Source organism: Dasypus novemcinctus, chromosome 1 (genome assembly GCF_030445035.2).
Source record: "Dasypus novemcinctus isolate mDasNov1 chromosome 1, mDasNov1.1.hap2, whole genome shotgun sequence".
Lineage (NCBI taxonomy): Eukaryota > Metazoa > Chordata > Mammalia > Cingulata > Dasypodidae > Dasypus > Dasypus novemcinctus.
The window spans coordinates 97,742,676-97,760,095 of NC_080673.1; the positions used below are offsets into that span (position 1 = coordinate 97,742,676).

Below are 17,420 nucleotides of genomic sequence, written 5' to 3' on the forward strand. Positions count from 1 at the left end.
GCTAACATTCCTAAAATCTAATTTTATTTCCTTTTGATAGACACATGATAAATCTGAAAAGCTCTTTCTAAAAATCAGAAAAAGACTATTTTTTTCTGAAATAATTCATAATGATAGTAAAATTTAAAGCTTATTTGAATAGGGGAAACTAAAGATGATCCAGCAGCTACCCAATTGAGTTATAAAAGTACTGACCAAGAATTCCAAGATTTCAAATATCATATGAAATTTGAGCAAAAGTATAAGATGGTCCTTGAGGAGAATGAGTTGGGAAATAGGAACTTTTTAAAGAAGCTCAAAAACTTCGTTTAAGTATGAATGATTGATGATAGAGATTGGTTCAAGATACTCTTTAGGGAAATGATATTTAGTTTGCTGGGATTTGGCTTCCATATATGTACCACAGAATGCTCTGCTTTTACCACATTATATTTGTTTTGTTTTGTTTTAAGCTTTCTCTCAAAACCCAAGAACTTCAGCAGAAAACAATTGAGGATCAAGAAAGGTTAAATGAAATGGAACAGCTGAAAAAACAGTTAGAAAATAGCAATTCTAGACTGTATGCTGTAGAAAAGGAGAAAACATTGATTACTGAGAAGCTTCAACAAACCTTAGAGGAAGTAAGAACCATAACCCAAGAAAAAGATAACCTAAAGCAATTCCAAGAGAGCCTGCAAATTGAGAGGGACCAACTTAAAAGTGATATTCAGGAAACTGTAAACATGGTAAGATTTTAATTTGCTAAACTTTGAAAACTTGGGAGCCTCTTTAAATAGTTACAGGAGCCGTCATTATTTATGATCAAGCAGTAACTATAAAATTATTTCACTTGTTCCACATTATTCTAATGGATCTGTTTTTATCTCTCCCTGATATAGAACATAGACACACAAGAACAATTACGAAATGCTCTGGAGTCTTTGAAACAACACCAAGAAACAATTAACACACTAAAAATGAAAATTTCTGAGGGAACTTCTAGGAGTATCCAAATAGAGGAAAATATAGGAGAAACTACGGATGAATTTCAGGAAAAGGTAAAGATTATTTCTTTTGGGTTTGAAGTTTTTAAACCTCAACCCCCTAAGTGGTCGCCTCAACCTTATTATTCTTGACAGTATTGACTAACGGTGATTTTAGAGCTTGACTCTAATGCCTTTTAAATGTCTTTGGATATAACCGCTTGTAATAAATTTTAAAAGGAAAGGGCAAAAAAAATATTGGTTCAAACTTTGAGCTGATATTTTCCGAGGCCTGATATATTTTGCACGTCCTTAAAAATCTCTTAATTCAATAAAGGTGAGAAAGATGGAGCATTTATTATTAATTATAGCTAAAATACTTGTTTTATGCCAGATTTTGTATAGTAAACTTGTTTTAGATTCACTATAAAATCATTTTTAGCATATAAAATATGTCTACTTTCAGGGGCTTAGACCATAATTTTATTACTAGGTGATTGAACTCACTTTAATAACTCGTTCCAGAGAGTACAGTTACTTTTGTCCTGAGACCTTAGACGAATAACTGGTTATTTAATTTTATACAAAGAAGTTTAAGATGGTAATGATAATTTTTAAAAAGCAGGGGCCAAGGATTCATTTACTATACTTTTCTGTTTTTCCAGAATACCTTTTAATACACATTGTCAATAGAAATTTTTAAACTTGGAGATTTGTAAACCTATCCTTAATAAAGGACAATTTTTTAAAATTATTAGATCTATTAGTTTTTACTTATAATTATTATAGCTAAAATGTTTTCTAAGCTTTGTTCAGATATGAACTTGTACCTTGAGTATCATTATAGAGGGCACTGTCACAGTCACCTTCATCTTTATGTATAACAGCTGGTTTTAGGAGTAAAATGTTAGATTCTGAATTATAATATCTAATAAACTAGTCTCCAAAAACTTGTGTTCCCACCTTAATTTCTAAGTTATCTCTGTGCTCACTATTGTCAGAAACTCATTGCTGATAATAAGGGTAATTAAATAAAGTTTGGTTTTTCCTTATCCACCTTAGATAATTGGGCAGGTATTAAAAAATATTATTTGAAAATTACATGACAGTCTAGGAAAACACATATGATCTAAGAAGAAAAGACAAGCTAAAAAATTCCATATATGTAATTTAAGTATAATAGCTATGTTTTAAAAAATTAATGGGGAAAACTTTGAAAGGAAATATATCAGAATTCTAACAGTAACTGATGAAGTTGGTGATATCAGATGATTTTTCTTATTTTCCACATTTTTTCCTAATGCATCATAGACTATTAAAAACTTTTCAAAACACACGTGACCAGAATGGAGCTGAATGTGTTTACTAGTATAGTGTAAGTTTACATCATGATACCCTGATTTCATACCAGTAATTAGAATATCACTCTTTGATTTTCCTCTACCAATGAGTCCATATGTTTGGTTAGTTTTGCTTAAGATTTAATTATGGATAAATGAATGTTTACTAATATGCTTTCCTTAAGGAGTATATGAAAAGTACATATTAAGAAAAGTTGAATTGATATATGTGATATAGTTCTATCAAAATTATTTTGCTCTCCACATATAATAAAGCACTCACCTTTTATAAGTAGGACTGCCTCTGGAAATAAAGATTGTTAAGGATGGCAGTGGAGTGGAGAATGATTTCCAGCTTCTGGAGGACAGGAAAAATGGTCAAGTTGACCTATAGCTGTCCTATAGTTATCAGTGAATAGGCACAAGAGCACTGTCTGTAACTAGACCACTTGGGTTCAAAACCTGGCGAGCTGGCACATGCACTTGCATGCTGTCTCTTCTCTCTCTCTCTTTCTCTGTTTATCTCTCTGTCTCTCTCTCTAAGTGACCTTGGGCAGGTCATTTAACCTCAGTGGGCTGGGTTTCCATTTCCTTACCTGTCAGATGGGATGATAATAAGAGTACCTACCTAATAAGATTATAGTAAAGATTAATGACTTTATGTTTATGAGAATGGTACCTGGTACAAAATAAGCAATAGTGTTATTGAAATTGTCATTATCATTATAAATTATTTAAGAGATTCTTCCTTAATGTATATATGTTCTAGATGACCAGCATAGATAAAAAACAGGATTTGGAAACCAAAAACACCCAAACATTGATTGCAGATGTTGGGGATAATGAGCTAATTGAGCAACAGAGGAAGATATTTTCTTTAATACAGGAGAAAAATGACCTCCAACAAAAGTTAGAGAGTATTACAGCAGAAAAAGAACAATTGAAGACTGACCTAAAGGAAAATATTGAAATGGTAGGACTTGCACAAAACATTTGACAATATAGTTTTATATTTTTGTCTTTGTATGTTGCATCATTTTTAATAACTTTTTTTAGGTATAATTTACATGCAATAAATTAAATGTGTCTGATATAAGTGTATATTTTGATGACAAAGACCTCTACTTGTGTACTCTCCACCCAGTCAAGGTAGAAAAAACTTCCATTGCCTCAAAAAGTCTCTCATTTTCCTTCCCAGTCAAGTCTCATCTCACCTTCTGCCCCAGGCAGTCACTGCCCTGATATTTTTTCACTATAAGTAAATTTGACTCTTCTAGAACTTCATATAAGTAGAATCATACAGTATGTACTTTTTCATGTTGACTTCTTTCTATATTCCTTGGAAATACCATGATTTGTTTATTCCTTGTCCTGTTACTAAAACTATGGGTTATTTTCAGTATTTGGCTATTTTGAAAAAGCTGCTATAGACATTCCTGTAAAGATCTTTTTCTGATACATGATTTTTATTTCTCAGGGAAATGCCTGAATAGAATAGCAGGGTCAAAGAGAGGTGTATGTTTAACTCAATGAGAAATTGCTAGAGTGATTTTCAAGTGATTGTACCATTTTAGAGTCCCACCAACAATTAAAGAGCATTTTCATGGTACCACATCCTCACCAATAGTTGGTATTGTCAGTCTTTTGAATTTTAGCCATTCTGGTGGGTGCATACCTCATTGTTGTTCTAATTTGCCTCTTCCTGATGATTAATAATGTTGAACATTTTTTTCATTTGCTTATTGGCCTTTATATATCTTCTGTAAATTATCTTTTCTCACTGATGTACTATAGATTCCAACGTGAAGTTTTATACATATTTTGATAAATTTTGCCCTAATAATTTGATAATTTCTCTCTTTTTCTATGCTGTTGTATTTTTTATGCCATTTTTAAGCTGTTTGTTAGTGTTCGCCAAAATTTTGAAACCTATTACAGTTTTTTATTTTTTCGTTTAGGTTCAATATAATGCGTATAGACTGAAAATAATATTTTAGACATTCACTGTGGTCCACAGTAGAACCTCACCTTTAGTGTTATATTTTAATTTTACATGGTCCTTGGAATTGTCTGTTTGGTCAAAAGAACTGTATGTAAATAAGTATATAAACAAAAGTCATGTTCTTTTCTTAATCTCTGGTTATGTTTTTGTGGTCTTAGTACTTAAAAATGCCATTGTGTAAGCTGAATAACTGTGTAAGTCATGCTAGCAAAATGTAGGCTGCCATTTAGTGTTTGCCGGGGATCAGTGCTCAAAAGCAACGCTATACCATGCTGAAAATCCCATAACTAGTCTCATTACCAGTCGATGAAAATTTAGGAACAGTCTTTTCTGGCTTATGTGCAGAAATGATCCAAGCTCTCAGGATAGAATCCTAAGTCTAGTATGAGTTCCCATGATAGGGATGTAACTGGAGGAATAAAGAAGAATAAAAAATATATTTTGGCATCTATATGATTAAATTAAAGACTCTATTTAGTCTTTTTCCAAATAGTTTGTCCTGATTTCTTCATTTATAGGCTGTGGTAAATGCTGATTTTTTTTTTCACCTGGTTTCTTAAATATAAGCTAGTGTTATTTTAATCTCAACTTCTTTTTTATTCTAGACAATTGAAAATCAGGAAGAATTAAGAATTCTTGGAGATGAACTTAAAAAACAACAAGAAATAATTACACGAGAAAAGTATCATAATGTAAAGAAAGAAGAAGAACATTTAAGAACCTGTGAGAGATTGGCAGAAGTTGAAGAAAAGCTGAAGGAAAAGGTAAATTTTTTAAGTTGGCTTCCTACCCATTATTTCCTTACTTAATTCTTTTGGGTAATAAATTTTGATCTCCCATAGACCTGAATCCCAAAAATTGCCTGCACCTCTTAAATGAACTGGTATTAATGCTAATATTTTGGACAGTTTCAACTCATGATGAGATCTTGACTTATATCCCTTATGAGAATTATATTATTCTAGATTCTTCAGTTAAGAGAGGGCCTTGTATCATCTCAACTAATCTCCATCTTTAGTCATATGTTATATTCATTTCTTAAATATTTATTGAGCACTACTACAAGCCAGTTACTGTTCTGGCACTTGAGATAACATTAGTTAACAAAACTAAGATCCTGTTAGAATGTGCTAGTCATTCTCTAAAATAGATAATCTTGTCACTAATACTTAATTTTCTTTGAAGAATTATAAGTAAATATTAACTGGAGACTTTCATATAATAATGCTTCATCTTGTATCATTAGCTAATTAAGTTCCACTTTAACAATTGATGGATTTGAAGAAAATAAACTTTATTTTAACTATTTTTAATAGAAATGTTTCTAAGATATATCTTTACATGCTTTATTAGGGAAAAAGGAAATCTTTTGTTAATGATTTAATATCATCAATATGGGTATGTATTTTCATCCTTTTTTAGTACAGATAAAGTACAATGGAATTCTTGAGGTGTGTTCCCTATGAGCTAAACAATAGCATGTTATCCTTCCATTTTACTGCCTTAGTGTACAAACAGGTTAAGTAGGTTTGAGTAGCTTCCCTGCCCTGTGGAATTAAGTGTTCAGTCCGTGTGACAGTTATTTGTGACTTAGGCCTTTTCCTTATGCGTCCAGGTTCTTTCCATCTCTTAGGTGTTTGCATAAAAATCATTTCTTTCTTAGAAGTGAATTGCTGTTATAATATTTGTATGAGAGCTAAGACTCCTGTAAGCATTGTACTGCCCAAGTAATTCTAAAATATATCCATGAGATCTTTCTATATAATCTTTGGGCAGTATCACATGCATTAGAGGTAATATATTGTAGTTTCCATTGTTCTTCTGTGATGTGTTTTTTCCTTATATTTGTTTTCTTTTCATTCTTAACCATTTCACGGTCATCTAAATGAGTTTACTAAAACTTTGTCTAACAAAGTAGAGTAAACAGTCTGTATAAGTTAATGCTTCAGTGTTTGTTTGGGGCATCCTGAAAGGAATTTGTTGAAAGTAAACGTAAATTATCCAAGAAGTTTTTAAGAGGATGAGGAATTACAGTTATATGGCAGCTATATTTGCATTTTAGTCTCTTTTCTCTCTTATTTTTCCTCATTTTCACTTTACTTCCGTGGTTAACTAATATCAACAGACACTATGCCTGGAAGACTAATTTACTTTTTTTTTTTTTTTAAGATTTATTTAAGTTATTTCTCTCCCCTTCGCCCCTCCTGCCCCCGTTGTCTGTTCTCTATGTCTATTTGCTGTGTGTTCTTCTTTGTCCGCTTCTCTTTTTGTCAGCAGCACAGGAATCTGTGTTTCTTTTTGTTGCGTCATCTTGTTGTGTCAGCTCTCCGTGTGTGCGGCACCATTCCTGGGCAGGATGCACTTTCTTTCGCGCTGGGCAGCTCTCCTGGGGTGCAGTCCTTGTGCGTGGGGCTCCCCTACACGGGGGACACACCCCTGCGTGGCAGGGCACTCCTTACGCACATCAGCACTGCGCATGGGCCAGCTCCACACGGGTCAAGGAGGCCCGGGGTTTGAACCGTGGACCTCCCATGTGGTAGAGGGACACCCTATCCACTGGGCGAAGTCCACTTCCCTAATTTACTTTAAAGGCTACTTGTCTATTTACATTGGGGGAGTAGACAGGGTTGCAATCATAATTGTTTTATTTTGGAAAGTATACATAAGAGTTTTGAAGTAACACCAACAGAATAGTAATTATAAAAACGGTGTATCTTAAGAGCCAACAACTTCAAGAAAACCAGCAACAACTTCTTAGTGTAAGAAAAGAGATGAGTGAGCTGCAGAAAGAGATGAATGAAATGGAAATTTTTAAAAATAAACTAAAGAACAAAGAATTAATATTGGAACATGTGGAAATGGAGAGGCTTGAATTAGCTCATAAAATTCATGAAAATCAGGAGGAAATGAAATCCATAACTGAAGAAAAAAATGACCTAAAGAAGTTACAGGAGTCATTTGAAATAGAGAGAGATCAACTTAAAAGATACATAAGTGAAACTGAAGCTACAGTAAGTAATAACTTTTTCCTTCGTCTTTTAAATTTTTTCGTTGTTCTGTTGTTTTTTTTTTAACTGATCCAAATGGAAAGGGAGTGGCAGTGTTGGAATGATGTTACAAATATTCTTTAAATTTCATTTGCTAAAACGACCTAGAAACAAGAACTAAAATTTGTTCACAGTTCATATGAACAAATACCAAGAACCTATTGATGAACTAAGAAGTATCATTTCTGAACAGATAGCTTAAATTATAAATATTATAAATTATTTATTTATATATAAATTATGAATTTTCAGAAAAATACAATGCTGAATTACAAGAAAAGGTATATCTTGTTTTCTTCCTTCCCGCCTTTGTTTCTTCTTCCTTCATTTTTCTCCTTTGGAGGAAATACAAACTAATTTGTGGCTGGCTTTTAGTTTATTAACTGGAGAAGTGTTTGTTGAGTATTTCTGTGCCAGAAACAGTCCTAGACAATGCAAATACAGAGAGGGTACAAGATGGATGCAGCCTCTGTGCTCACAGGGCTTATGTAATGGAAGGAAGTAACTTGCAATTAAGCAAACAAATGAACAAGATAATTTCAGGTAGTAGTAAATGCTATGGTGAAAATGAAACATTGGAACAACTAGACCAACCTATCTTAAAAAGTCTTTATGTTTCAGGTATTGTCTATGGAAATGTAAGGCATAGTCCTTTCCCCCCGCCCCAGTAGAGTCATGTTAAAAAAAAATATATCCTTAAATTCCAGTACATTAACGCAGAAATATGATGTGCAAAGTGGCACAACTACTGACCATGGGAAAAGTGAATCAATCTACACATAGAAAAATTGAGAAGCAGTATTTGTACCCATCTGAGAATGGGAACCATAAAATTTATGGGATATAATTTTGCCTTATTAGATTTTTCTCCTATAGCATTCAGGAACTATTATAGAAATGAAGAAGCATACAGTGCACCTGGCTGACTTAACAGCTAGTTGGTAAAATGTAATGATTTGTGAATTTGAGGTGCTGGTTAGAAAATGGTCTGCTTTTGGATGTAAGCTGGAAAGAAAGAAAGTAATGACAGAATATGACTTCAAGAAAAGTCCTTAAAAGCTTTAGTGGGAATCAAAGGAAAATGAATAGATAAGAGTTTGATCCAAAATGGGCCCTGAGGGTCAAGATCACTTCCATTGCTCTGGAAAGTATCCTGGTATTTTCTCTTTTAAAAAAATTATAATAATCTCCAGAAACTAACCTTAGTATTATATAATCATTACAAGGTCCCAGCACTTCATGAGGAACTGAAACTACCTCCTAATGTGAAAGAAGTCATTAAGACTCAGGAAACAATGGATGAATTGGAGCTATTGAAGGGGCAATCCAAAGCCAAGGATTCAACACTGGCAAGCATAGAAATGGAAAGGCTCAGATTGATTCTGAAACTTCAAGAAAGTCATGAAGAAATAAAATCTATAACTAAGGAGAGAGATGACCTTAAAACAACAAAAGAAGCACTTCAAGTTGAATATGACCAGCTGAAAGAAGACATTAAAGAAACTTTGGCTAAAGTGAGTTTCATCCTTTCATTCATTCAGTCAATGTTTTATTAAGAATTATGTCTTTGGGAAAGAAGGCATTTATTATGTAATTATAATGTTACTACTAATTTCTTTAAATATCTCTTAGTCGTGAAGTAATTAAAAACGAATATGGCTCATATTCAATGCCATGAATACTAAAAAACTATTGAAACTAAGAGAGAATGTTTCACAGAAGAGAGCTGTTAGCTTAAATGTTCAAAATAACTTAGAATGAGCAGTGCTGAATTATAGGAAAGGGAAGAGTTAAAATGACCTCTCACTATTGTTTTCCTTTTAAATCTATTCCTCCACCATCCATAAGGCACTACTGTCTTCCCATTGCTTCAGCCAGAAGTCTGGAATTATCCCTACTGGTATCTCTTCCTCCTGGTCCACACTATAATCTGGTTACCAAACCTTGTGGATTTTAATGAGAGTGTATATGTGGGCATCTATATAGACATATTGTAAATCTTCCCACTTTTGCTCCACATTGCTACCAACCTAACCCAAACCACTATCTTTTCTTCCCCTGGGTTTCTACAATGGCCTCCTAACAGGTTTCTCTACATTCATTCTCATACTTCTTTAATCCACTTTTCACTCTGGGCTAGAGTGATCTTTTCATAATACAGATCCAATTATCTCAGTGTCTTTATCTTTCTCCCTAAAGTGTAAGTCCCATTTACCATTTTATTTATTTACCAACCTCTAAAATCATGCTGACAGCACAATAAGCCTTCAAAATGGGAATGTGGAAAGATCTCTGTGTAAATAATCCATTGAATCCTGCCTTAATTATTTTAGAAAGCATCCTAATTTCTTTTCCTCTAAAATAAAATTAAAATATCTCGGGATTTCAACTGTACTGCTTTATGATTCTCTCAAGATCCTAGAGGCTCAAGAGAAACAAGAACAGTCCTTCAATATGAAAGCGAAAGACAATGAGACTAAGAAAATGGTGAATGAAATGGAACAATTGAAGGAACAGTTCAAAGCCAAAGATTCAGCACTACTGAAGATAGAAAAGGAAAATCTCAAGTTATGTGAGAGACTTCAGAAAAGTCATGGTGAAATAAAATCCATAACTCAGGAGAGAGACCACCTAAAGAGGATTCAGGAAGATCTTCAATCTGAAAGTGACCAACTCAAAAAAAATATAGGAGAAATCATAGCTAACGTAAGTTTGGTCCTCCTCATTCATGTATTTTTAAAAACATTTTGTAAACACATAGTTTCTTAAGAACTAAATCTTTGGAAAAAGGAGTTATAGTCTAATGGTTATGCTGTTAATACAAATTTTTTTTGCCATTTTCTCTAATAATAAAGCATCTGGAAACTGAGGAGGAACTTAAAGCTGCTCATTTTCACCTGAAAGAACGGGAGGAAACTATTGATAAGCTGAGAGTAAACGTTTCACAGAGAGAAACTGAAATATCAAGTATTCAGAAAGAATTGGAATCAACAAATGAGGAATTACTAAAAAAGGTAAACTGGAGATGAAGGAACAGTGGGAGGAAGCCTAGGAGAGGTGATTAACTGAATTATAATGACCATTGTTAACATACTCTTGTTTTGGAAAACATTCTGGTCCTTTTTCCCTAATTGTATATATATAAAAAGAACTGTTAACTTGTTATTTTGTCATTATTTTTAGATCCAAGAACTTCATGAGAAACAGGAACACCTTCTTAATGTAAAAGAAATCAGTGAGGCTCAGGAAAAATTGAACGAACTGGAGCAATTCAAGGAGTATCTCAAAGCCAAAGATTCAACCCTACAAAGTGTAGAAAGTGAGAAACTCAAGTTAACTGAGAGACTTCAGGAAAGTCAAGAAGAAATAAAAATTATAATTAAGGAAAGAGATGAACTGAAAAGAGTGCAGAAGGCCCTTCAGATGGAGAGAGACCAACTCAAAGAAAACATTAAAGAAATTGTAGCTGAAGTAAGTTTCCCTCTTCTCATATTTTTTTAATAAATAAAATAGTATTGAGATAATGGGGATGTTCACTATTAAGTTTCATTAATTTTCCTCTAATTGTAAAGGGACTTGAAACAAAAGAGAATCTAAAAACTGCTTTTCTTCTAAATGAGCACCAAGAAACTATTAGTACCCCATCAAGGAAGATTTCAGAGGAGACAGAACAAGTTGCAAATGTTCAGAGAGATTTAGAAAACTCAGATGCTGAATTAAAGGAAAAGGTAGGTCTTGTTAAAAGTAGGAAAAAAACATCTGATTATTATGTTTGTCATATCCCTTCTGAAAGAAAATAGATGCATTCTTTCTTTCCCTAATAACCACCTATATCCTAACTTGTATTATGATTACCTTAGGTCCAAGAACTTCAAGAAAAAGAATATCAACTTTGTAAGATAAAAGATGTCAGTGAGACTCAGGAAATAATGTGTGAAATGGAACAGCTGAAGAGGCAATTTGAGGCCCAGAAGTCAACTCTGGAAAATATAGAAATGGAGAATATAAGGTTGACTCAGAGACTCCATGAAAACCTTGAAGAAATGAGATCTGTAACAAAAGAAAGAGATAGCCTTAGGAGTATAGAGGAGACTCTCAAAGTAGAAAGAGAACAACTCAATGAAAACCTAAGAGAAACTGTTATTAGAGTGAGTTGCCACTTTTTGCTCATCTAGTAAATATGACATTGTGTCCTAAAATAACAGATACCTTTTGAAAATGGGCAATAGGATTTGTGAGAGTATAAACTGGTGAATATTGGGGAGATTCGAGGGAGAATATGTAGTGATATCTTCCAAATCTTTCAATAAATTTATTCATTGACCTAAAAAGTCCAGCTGTAGTTATTTATCTTGTATGCATTAGCATATCTATGTAAAGATAACTGTAGGAAGATACTCATTTGCAGCAAGTTTCAATAGCAAAATAAACAAAAAACAGGAAAATTCTAGCTATCAGTAGGGGACTTGTTAAGAAGCGCAACATGGGAGCCGATGTGACTCATTGGTTGAGCCAGCTGGCTTCCCACCTATAAGGTCCCAGGTCCACTCTCAGCCCCGGTACCACAAAAGAAAAAAAAAGTGCAACACATTCCGACCATGGGATACTAATACCACCAATAAAAAGTGAATAGAGCTATAGTATGATTTGAAGGTCCTCTTAGGGAAAAAGATAAGTGGCAGAGTAGTAAATGTAGAATATTGTCTATATCTAAAGAGGATAAGGAAGCCTGAGGACAGGAGCACTTTTTGCTGCTTCTACCTTCCAGTACTATTTGAGTTGTATTACCCTGAAATGTATTGCTTTTATGGTTTTTACATTAAGATACTAAAGAATATAGATGATAGGTCTATGATGTGTCAATTTTCTTAAAATTTCTCTAATAATAAAGGATCTGAAAAAACAAGAGGAACTAAAAGTTGCTCACATGCATCTGAAAGAGCACCAAGAAACCATTGATAAACTCAGAAGAATTATTTCAGAGAAATCAGATGAACTATCAAATATGCAAATGGATTTAGAAAACTCAAATGCCACCTTAAAAGGCCAGGTAATTTTTAAGTTGTTATCTGAGTAACTGAGAATTTGAGTCTTTTGTGTAATGAAATGGATTATGAGTTAGCCTACAATTAAGACTAATTAAAATTTACCTACTCAATTTAGAAATAATTATTTATGATTTTATCTAAATCTGTCTGTATCCTAATGTGTTTTATGGTTATCTCAAGATTCAAGAACTTCAGGAAAAAGAACATGAACTTCTTGAGGTAAAAAATGATCTCAGGGAAAATCTGTATCAAACAGAGCAACTGAAGAAGCAATTGGAGATCCAGAATTCAACTCTAGATAGTGTAGAAGCAGAGAAGTTAAAATTGACTGAGAAACTACATGAAAACCTTGAAGAAATGAAATACCTTACTAAGGAAAGTGACAACCTAAGAAGAGTAGAGGAAGCCCTCAAAATGGAGCGAGACCAGCTCAGGGAAAGCCTTAGAGAAACAGAAGCTAAAGTAAGTTATGCTTCTTCCTCTTCCTAACTACTAAATGTGTTGTTTTTCTTACAAGAATTTTCTTTGAAAATGAGTGATACTGTTGGTGTGATGGGAACTAATATAGCCTTTTAGGAGGAGAATTTAGTATTGTTCTTGAAAAATTTAAATTCTCTGTCCAGTCTTTTCCTTATAGACTTTATTCTACGCATATACTGACACAATTGTTGAGATACAGAAAAATTACACACATAGACATTTGTATACTGCAAGGTTGTTCTCTATAGCTGTTATGATAAAAAGTGGGAAACAATCTAATTATTCATCAGAAGAAGACTGGGTCATTATACATAATATCTCAATACTGTGCAACACTTTAAAAAGAAAGATAGATTTGAATGTCTTTATTTGGAAGCAAGCTGTAGAACAGTATGTATAGAATGTGTTTACCTCTGGAATGTCGGATTAGGGTGTGGGGAAGTCAGGACAGAGGAAGGGAAACCCTGGAACTTTCTAACAACAATGAAGATGTAAAGTAAGAAGTAAAAGTTTTATTACTTTTACTAAGAGAAAGTATCACTTCATTAAAAAAGTACTAGTTAACATTAAGATTTAACATTAAGGTTTATAGTTCAGTATGTCACTGTTAAAATTTCTCTAACAATAAAGGATCTGCGAAAACAAGAGGAACTAAAAATTGTTCACTTGCAACTGAAAGAGCACCAGAAAACTGTTAATATACTCCAAAGAGTTGTTTCTGAGAAGGCAGATGAAATATCAAATATGCAAAGGGACTTAGAAAATTCAAATGCTAAATTAGAAGAAAAGGTATGTTTGGGGTGGGAAGGGATTTTTATTTGAATGCCTAAAGTCCTTTGGGGATATAAAATGGTTCCAACTGCATTGGAAAGCAGCTTTGACAGTTTTTACTAAAGTTAAACATAGGCCTACCTTATGCACCTAAGAGGGAAAAAAAAGCATATACTTTCTCAAATGACATGTACAAGAATGTTCATAGCAACTTTACTCATAATAGCAAAAAACTGAAAACAATAAAATATTCTTGTCAAAAGGGATAAATACATTGTGATATGTTCATACAAACTAATACTGTAGAATAATAAATAAAAGAACAACTTACTGGGCTATACAATAACTCAGATGAATTTCATAGATATTGCTTTGAGTGAAAACCAGGCACAAGAGTATATACTATAGGATTTCATTTATATAAGTTCAAAAGCAAGCAAAACTGATCTCAACTGTTAAAGGTCAGAATAGCAGTTACCTCTTGGCAAGGGTTAGATTAGAAAGGTGCACACAGGGAACATCTTGGGTGCTTAGAAATTTCCTATATCTTAATCTGTGTTACAGTTACGTAGAAGTACACACATCAAGAAAATTGACCTAAACACTTAAGATTAGTGTACTTGATATGTATTATAACCTCAAAATAAAGCTTTAGGAGAAGTATACATGATATTCATGAGTGACATGGGAAGACTATTGTCTAATCATTTTAGAAACTCTTCTTTATCCTTTTCTAAAAACAAAAGTTTGTATTTTAATGTGTTATTTTATGATTATCTTAAGATTCAAGAACTTAAGGCAAATGAACATCAACTTCTTATGTTACAAGAAGATGTAAGTGAGGCACAAAAAAAAATGTTTGAAATAGAGCGGCTGAAGAAGCAGTTCAAGGCCCAAAGTTTAACTCTGGAAAAAATAGAAATGGAGAACTTAAATTTGGCTCAGAAACTTCATGAAAACCTTGAAGAAATGAAATCTGTAATGAAAGAAAGAGATAATCTAAGGAAAGTGGAAGAGACACTCATATTGGAGAGAGACCAACTCAAGGAAAAGCTACAGGAAACCACAGCTAGAGTGAGTTGTGCTCTTTCTTCCTGTGCAGTAAACATACATAGGATGTTTTGAATACAAGATTGTTCCCTTCTTTGAAAATAGATGATACTGTTGGTGAGAGTACATGTTGTAACATTTTAGAAAGACACTTTGACAATATCTTTTTAAAAATGTATCAGCATATACATCTGCTACAAACAAGTCTACTTCTAAGAATTTAGTCATACATTTGGGGAAAAATACAACAATGTTCATGCAGCATGGTTTGTGGTGACTAAAGTCTAGAAGCAATCCAGGTGTCCACCAATAAGGCATTGGCTAAGTGTGATTTATCTGTATAATAGAACACTGAGCATATGAATGGGAATGCACTGTATGTGATTCTTGATTTAGAAGCATGTCCAGGCACTATGAGGGGAGAAAAGCAAGAGACCTCAGGGAGCAAGACCTGGGAGAAGCAGCAAGGCTTGGGACAGGAACCTTTCCTTTATATCCTTCTACACCTTTCTGATTCTTGGGGATGGTGTGGTGGTTGTTTTTAACTATGAGGATATAATGCTACAAATTTTACTTAAACTGGTTAATTGTTAAGAAAAGATGATATGCTATTATTGCTTCACATTTCTTAATTTCTTCTAATAAAGGATCTGGAAACACAACAGGAATTAAAATTTGCACACATATATTTGAAAGAACACCAAGAAACTATTGATAAATTCAGAGAGAAAGTTTCAGAAAGGACAACTCAAATTTCAAATATTCAAAAGGATTTAGATAAATCAAAAGATAAATTACTTAAAAAGATGTGTTGTTTTGTTTTTCTTAAAGGAGTTAACTGTGTCTAATATTATTTGTAGAATGAGAAAGTATATAGATATAGGTTAGATATATAGATATACATATATAACAAAAACTATTTTCTTTCCTTGAAGAATTTCTGTCTGCATTCTAACTTTTTTTTATAATTACCTCAAGATCCAATAACTTCAGAGTAAAGAACTTCAACTTCTTAAAATGAAAGGTGTCAATAGAACTTGGTAAAAAAAAAAAAAAAGAACGAAATGGAAAAATTGAAGCAATTTGAGGCCCAAAATTTATCTATGCAAAATGTGGAAATGGAAAACTTGCACTTGACTAGGAAACTTCATGAAAGCCTTGAAGAAATAAGAATTGTATCTAAGGAAATGACGAGCTAAGGAGTATGAGAGTCTCTGAAAATGGAGAGAGCCAATTCAGAGAAACTTTGAGAGAAATTATAGTTAGAGTGAGTTCAGAGTTTTCCCCTATCTAGTAACTATAAGACTCACACTTTTTTATAGTCTTTTTTTTTCCTAGAAATTTCTAAGGGAAGTAAAGGATATAGGAAAACTATTGTAATTTCTCACACAAGTAGAGAATACATTTTTAAAAGATGCCAAAAATTTTTTTTTCAGAAAATACCATTTTAATTCTTTATTTTTAAGTAAAGATTTATAAACAAAGTGGGCTATTTTATTTTCCTTAAAAGTTTTTTTATATCAAGGATTGAACCTAAATAGACCCATTTCTCTACCTCAACATGATAGAGTTCTAGATATATGACTTTCATTCATTAAGTTAGAAAGAAAAAGGCAAGATGAATATTAAAATGTGAGTTCCTCTAATAATACTATTTGCAATATTCACTCATATATCTTTTAAAACCTAACTGAATCCTTAAAAATGCAAATGAAAATTCTGATATATAAAATATTGTATGAACTAAATCTGTAAATCTTTTTCTTTCCCATATTCCAATAATTTAGAAAGAATAAATTAGAAAATATAATTTATGCTCTTAAGAAAAAAATAAAAACAGTAGACACTTTGGGAATCATCTTTGACTCTAAACTTTCAAAGATATTTAATTCAGCAACTATTTATTAAACAATTAGGCATTCTTCTATGCACTACAGTGAACAAGATAAATAAGTAGAGGTTTTTCAGTTGGTTTTTTGTATATTTTAAAGAAGAAATGGAAAATATAAACAGGATGTGATTTTCTGTGCCAGAATCCTTGGAAGAACATATGAATAGGGCTTGGAACATCATAGATATACATAGGTAGTAATGCTGGTATATTTAGTTGGCAGCAATAATTCTAATGCAGAGATTTAGAAGAGTAGGGACCAGAATGAATCTATACTAATTTGGTTATGAAAGCCAATCCTATCTCCAAAAAGTATGTGGTTCTTTCACTTTTCTCCTCAACGTGTTGAAGTCACTGACTTAGTGGTGCTGTTATTTATTTTCTAATCATTTTAAACATTTTTCAAGAGTTACAAGTATAATATTTTAGTTCCATTATAGAAATTTGATGTCAAAAATATAACCAAAAAGTATATGATTAGACATTATGAGTGAATGTAGATATAGCTGAAGCCCTATTTTTTTCTTCAAAGCAGGACCAACAAAACCACAAAGAGGTACTAACATGTGAAGGAAAGCAGCACCTTACAGAAAACCTGAGAGAAAAGTGCTTTAGGATCAGAGTAAGTGCCCCTTGTTAAAACTATAAATGAATGTTTTTCCACCTCCCAATGCTTTCTGAAGCCTAAAAGGAATCAAAGGAACCTCCGTGGAATGAATAGACAGTGCTTACTACTTTTCTAAATTTTATATTCTAGTATGGGCATGTGTGGGCATGTATATGTGTGCATATATACATATATTCACACTCAAAACAGTGGGGCATTGTG

General features: G+C 32.9%; 1 protein-coding gene across 5 annotated transcripts in view; it reads left to right on the forward strand.

Annotated features, from left to right (window-relative positions):
• The window catches only part of CENPE (centromere protein E), a 68,495-nt gene that overhangs the window by 27,078 nt on the left and 23,997 nt on the right, over positions 1-17,420 (forward strand). For 3 of the 5 annotated variants that reach the window (XM_058294680.1, XM_058294693.1, XM_058294702.2), the window contains 16 exons: positions 453-725; positions 879-1,037; positions 3,072-3,275; positions 4,910-5,068; positions 7,025-7,315; positions 8,578-8,865; positions 9,767-10,057; positions 10,207-10,365; positions 10,535-10,822; positions 10,924-11,079; positions 11,212-11,499; positions 12,243-12,401; positions 12,580-12,861; positions 13,510-13,668; positions 14,434-14,724; positions 17,124-17,213. In XM_058294680.1, coding sequence (XP_058150663.1) covers positions 453-725; positions 879-1,037; positions 3,072-3,275; positions 4,910-5,068; positions 7,025-7,315; positions 8,578-8,865; positions 9,767-10,057; positions 10,207-10,365; positions 10,535-10,822; positions 10,924-11,079; positions 11,212-11,499; positions 12,243-12,401; positions 12,580-12,861; positions 13,510-13,668; positions 14,434-14,724; positions 17,124-17,213 — 3,537 coding nt within the window. The remainder of the gene's footprint in view (positions 1-452; positions 726-878; positions 1,038-3,071; positions 3,276-4,909; positions 5,069-7,024; positions 7,316-8,577; positions 8,866-9,766; positions 10,058-10,206; positions 10,366-10,534; positions 10,823-10,923; positions 11,080-11,211; positions 11,500-12,242; positions 12,402-12,579; positions 12,862-13,509; positions 13,669-14,433; positions 14,725-17,123; positions 17,214-17,420) is intronic. The other 2 variants (XM_058294688.1, XM_058294695.1) reach the window with 2 other exon arrangements.